The sequence below is a fragment of the Otolemur garnettii genome, unplaced genomic scaffold (genome assembly GCF_000181295.1).
Source record: "Otolemur garnettii isolate 467f Iridium unplaced genomic scaffold, OtoGar3 scaffold00156, whole genome shotgun sequence".
NCBI lineage: Eukaryota > Metazoa > Chordata > Mammalia > Primates > Galagidae > Otolemur > Otolemur garnettii.
The window spans coordinates 1,687,717-1,693,309 of record NW_003852551.1 but is presented as its reverse complement, the minus strand read 5'-3'; the positions used below and the strand labels follow the sequence as shown (position 1 = coordinate 1,693,309).

General features: G+C 41.1%; 1 protein-coding gene across 1 annotated transcript in view; it reads right to left on the bottom strand.

The window, feature by feature from the left end:
• The window catches only part of MACO1 (macoilin 1), a 65,236-nt gene that overhangs the window by 13,610 nt on the left and 46,033 nt on the right, over positions 1-5,593 (bottom strand). Inside the window, exons 7-8 of the mRNA XM_003799774.2 lie at positions 2,731-2,889; positions 939-1,121 (exon numbers count right to left, since the gene is read on the bottom strand). Coding sequence (XP_003799822.1) covers positions 939-1,121; positions 2,731-2,889 — 342 coding nt within the window. The remainder of the gene's footprint in view (positions 1-938; positions 1,122-2,730; positions 2,890-5,593) is intronic.

Sequence of the window (5,593 nt, the reverse complement as noted above, 5' to 3'; positions counted from 1 at the left end):
CGCCAGCAATAAACCTGCCTCTTGCTTTTTGCATCGATTTGTGATTGTGAGTGGTCTTTGGGTAGGCGACCCCCGGGGTGGGCACAACACTATGAGCTAGGCTAAGGCCATGGCACTCTAGCCTAGGTGACAGAATGAGACCCTGTCTCAAAAAAAAACAAACAAACAACAAAATGAAACCACTCTTCCCAAAACCCTCAAAAGGCTCTTAACCATCTTCTTTCCTTGCTGGAACTGAGGTGGCAGGTATTTATTAGTTTTGGAGATACTTGCATGTTGGAATATTTTTCAGTGGTATAGGAGGTAGTCCTCAATTTTCATTTCCCCACCAACTTAATGCTATCTAATAGAGATTTATGTTTCACTTTTTTTTCCCACCTCAATTTGACAGTTTGCTGATATCCAAAAAAGACATAAGCAGTCAGTATATAGTACTTAGGCTGCCAAAATTTTATGTTTCTTACATTTTGAGAAAATGAGAAATTTCTAAAAACTCCAGAAACACACACACCTAAGAGTAGAAAATAATGACAGCTCTCTAGAGCAGTGGTTCTCAACCTTCCTAATGCCATGGCCCTTTAATACAGTTCCTGTGGGTCGCAAACCACAGGTTGAGAACTGCTGCTCTAGAGGCACCTAAATTCAAGATGAAATTACTCAAAGCATTTAGTAATCATCTTTACAGAAAGTGACTGGAAACCCTTTTACTTTGGTGATTCTCTCTCCCCATTTTACAGATGAGGTTGCTGAAGGATGAAGCTGTAAGATAGCATAAGCTTGCAGAAATGGAGTTTAAACCAGCTAATAAAACAGCACTTAAAAGCAATGCATCCATGCATGATTGTTACATGTCTAATCCTGCCCAAGGCATCAAATTCCCACGTCTATCTTGGGACAAGGAAAGCCAACCTTTAAACACTCAGGTGACATGGACACACCTTGAAGCAGCAGCAAATGCAACAGCTCGAGCAGCAGTGGCTTCTTCTAACTTCTTCCTTTTCTTCTCCTCCATTAATTGCTTTTCTACAAAACTTCGGGCTTCCTGCTCAGCTTTTAGCTTTTTTTCCAACTGGCTGATATTCTGTTTGTCTTTTTGCTTCATTTGCACGGCATTATGTAACCTATATGGAAATGATTGTCATATAGAATCTTATAATTATAAATGCCCACTGTAAATCTTGAGAAACATGACTACTCTTTATCACTTTAAGCCCAAGTAAACAGGAGGTTAAACAGAAATCCTAAGTATCAACTCCCAGAATGTCCAAGTAAAACACTGCAATTATTCTTTTTGTTTGTTTGTTTTGTTTTGTTTGAGACAGAGCCTCAAGCTGAGCCCCTGGGTAGAGTGCCATGGCTTCACTGCTCACAGCAACCTCCAACTCCTGGGCTCAAGTGAGTCTCCTGCCTCAGCCTCCCAAGTAGCTGGGACCACAGGCGCCCGCTACAACGCCCGGCTATTTTTTGGTTGCAGCCATTATTGTTGTTTGGCGGGTCCGTACTGGATTCGAACCCACCACCTTAGGTGTATGTGGCTGGCGCCTTAGCCGCTTGAGCCACAGGTGCCGAGCCCAATTATTCTTAAATAATTCCTAAACACCAATAAATAAGCTGACCTATAAGACAGAGAATAAGACCTAGCCTCTCTGCTCTATTAAGGTTAAGTAATCTACAAAAGGTATTCCAGAAAATAGGGTAAAACAAGTTTCTAACAGAGGGGAAGATAATTGTAGAACTACTTCTAATGCCCCGTAAAGAACTTCATTTCAACTAAAGAACCACTGATGGAACAGCCCTGCCAAGCTGAGGTGGGGGGTGGGAGGGCCATGGTTTTTCTTTTCCTGAATACAATTATGCTGTAGCCTATGCAGTCTTTCCTTTTCAGCTGCAGGATGTTGACCTCTTGGTTAGAGTCACAGGATCCTGAATTTCAGATAGAAAATTCAGCTATATTCCCTGTCTACCACCATCCGCGCCCCCCACAACCAGCTTTTCCTGTCAACAGGAAATGAACTTATTATTAGGATGTTCTGTGTATCAATGTTACCATCACCACAAATGTTGGTCAGAAGCAATAGCCAGGTTGTTTGCCCGTAATGCTCTAGCTTTTGGATATGCTCTAGCTTTTGGATACATTCCTGAAAACTGCTGAACTCCTAATGGGGAAAGCCCAGAGCCTATGATAGTAATCACTACCACACACATTGCTTGGATGTTTTTAAAAAAAGACAGACTCACACTGAATCAAGAAGTAATTCCAGAATGAATTAATACAAAGCTTAAAAGAATTCACACAAAAGAGCTGGTTTTTTGCCTACTCTTCAAATACAATTATTCAAAAGTTTAATGTCCTTTTTCAGTTCTGGAAATCAAAGTAAATTTAGTCTAATCCTCTGGAAACTTTCATTCAAAGGAACAAGGTTTTCAAATTGTAGTAGAAATACTTGTCAATTTTATTTTTATTATCATAAATGCTTAATAACTATTTAAAACTAAGAAGTTATTTAATGAGAGAAGACAAAATAGTAAACTTTTGTTACAATTAAATACATTTTTGTAGATTTCATAAACATGTTGAATATCTGGTACTAAGTCAAATATTTTAAACACTTTATTTAAAAACCTCTCAGTTAGGTCTTTGTCACCATGAATCTTGGGCTCCAATCCTTGGAAACGAGAGAAACAGTGAAGCTGCCAGGCTCCCACCAAAGGCCGGAAAGGTGCACGTACTTGTTTTGCAGCAGCTCGTTCTCCTGCCGGAGCTGGCCCATTTCTGAGCGGATCCCTCGCTCAGTGCTTGAGAGGGAGCTGATTTGACTGCGGAGCTCTTGTTCCACTTGCCTGCTGGCCTGCAGGTCAGCCTTTAACTTTTTAATGTCTTGTTCCAGCCTAGGAGAAGGAGAAATACAGCATTTTCACCTAGGAGAGGGCACCCACATGGCTGTGAGAGACAGGGCTGAGGGCCTGGGCTGCTGGGTGGATGGTGGAGGGTCCTGTTGGCAGCTCTTGCCATCATGAGGACTCCTGTCAGCAACTGGCTTAATTTTATTGAGTGATTCCACTGGGTCCCAACTCTTCCTACTAGGGTGTAATTTTCAGTTTTCCCCAAACTTGTGTGAACGCTAATAAGTGTTTGTGAGGATCGGAGCTGCTGATAAAGGAGGAAAAGGAGGAGGAGGAGGCAGAGGGTGGCTGAAGACAAAGGTTCCCTTCACCCTGGGGACTTCTTCACACCCTCAGCAAGGGGAATATGTTCAAACATATTCATGACCCACGACTTGCTTTTAGATAGTCTCATAGATCAGAATTTACTGTCTGAGATTCCCTCCCACCATGGACCAAGAAGAGCAAAGAATCTATGACAACTTGAAATTGCTACTAAATGATGTTCATACTGCTCTTAATTGTGGTAGAAGAGCTTATTAGATTCACCAACAATGAGTAAGGAAGCTCTAAGAATCACACAAAAAAAAACAACTCCCACCTGTGAACTAAAGCCAATCTTTTTGCCTCAGTTGCTTACTCCTCTTTCATATATTTTGTTTACTACAATAATAGTTACATTTTAAGTGATTATGTATCAGGGGACCTACACATACCACTTAAAATGAAACTATTACCACTATGTACATATATGTACATGCAATACTGAAGAGGGTAAATAAAGAGTGTAAAAATCAGGTCTCTTTCTTTGTGGGATTACTTTACAGTTTCCCTAGAGGCCTGGAAATCATTAAAATGATTAAACAATAGGTAAGAAAGACCATGATTAAATACATGCCAGAAAGAATAATAATAGCTACTATAACTTAGAATTTATATGCCAAACACAATTCTATAGATTTAACAAGATGAGCTTATTTAATCTACAACTCTTATATAATCCAAACTCTGGGCCAATACAATTATTATTCTTATTTTTATAGATGAAGAGCTCTAAGCTAGGAAAGGTTGCAGCTCAACCCAGAACCTCTCACAGTGATCAACACTTACTCCATATACACTGGTGGACTTCCCTTAGGAAACCAAATAGCAGCTTTATCTACCCATTTACCTTTAGGCAACTTAAAGAAAAAATCTCAAAAACCCCAGATTACAAAACACTGATGGTCATCTTGCAGGTGCAGTAGCCAGGTCTCTGGCCAGTGCCTGGGAGATGCCCTAGAAACCTTGTGTTCTAGAAGTGCTGCTGGCTTCTCCTGACACAGTTTGCTCCCCAGGGAAGGCTCACAAGTTGGCATCACACTACCCTTTCACTATTGGTAGGGTTATTCCAGTTGAATGTACTCTGGGAGCCACTCTGAACAATTACAGGCCGACATTAATACCATTGCCACTCTGTCTCTCACTCGCCTGAAGTCACCCAATGAATGTATTCCAAAAGACATCGATGCTGTCAGGTTATCCCATTAAGAAGTTTGGGTGAAAAACATATTAGGTAATTCATCTTTCCTGAGAAGCTGGTTTCACAGTCTTAAGACTGCATTTTTAGTAGCACAGGTGAGTTTTTAGATGAGTATAATGACTAAGCATAGTTTATTAATAGAATGTAGGGTCGGGAGAGTGTAGGTCAGGGTCTAAACTCAGCTCTGGTGCTAACTCTATGACCCTGGCTGGGCAAGGCTTGTGATTTTTCAGGCCTCAGTTTCCTGCTCTAAAGGCCCTCCCAGTCTGGTCTCAGATTTCCAAGCGTGACACACTTCCAGATGGCTCCTGATGTGCCTCTTTAGATTAGCAAACTAAGCCTCATCATATGCAGATGCACAGGAGTCAGGTTCCACACAGCTCGACACCAACTGGGTGCCAGCTGGGGCAAAACCCAAAACCCGTACCACAGTTGGGAATGAAAGAAAAATTAAATGTGCAGAGGCTTGACGTCACTAATTTTGCTATTTTTTGCTTTCTTTCATTTCTTAATTTTTAAAAGCCAATTTTCCTATCATAAGCTAAGAATAACAATGTCAGGGCTGGGCACCTGGGCTCACTCTGGGAAGCCAAGGCAGGTAAAATGCTTGAGCTCAGGAGTTCAAGACTAGCCTGAGCAAGAGTGAAACCCCATCTCTACTAAAACCACAGAACAATAAGCCAGGTGTCGTGGCAGGGACCCGTAGTCTCAGCTACTGGGGAGGCTAAGGCAAGAAGGATTGCTTGAGCCCTTGAGTTTGTGGTTGCAGTGAGTTATAACACCACAACACTATAACACTCTATCCAGAGTGAGACTCTGTCTCAAAAAAGAAAAAAAGAGAAGTGTTTATTCTAAGTGAAATTTTAGTGTTTCTTGAAAACTGCAAAAATAAGGGGAATATAGCTATGAGACCAAAAAGTGCAAAATCTAGAGTATAAATTCTGAAGACTGTAAAACGCAGTCTGCATAAAATATTTATTTTGTAAATAACATAAATATTCTATGTGCAACTTTTAATGAAAATTTTGTCAAGGACAAATACCAACACAATACAACAAAAAATAAACTGGTTAAAAAAAGTATGTTCAGGCTCAGCACCTGTGGCTCAAGCAGCTAAGGCGCCAGCCACATACACCTAAGGTGGCGGGTTCGAATCCCCAGCCCGGGCCCGCCAAACAACAATGATGG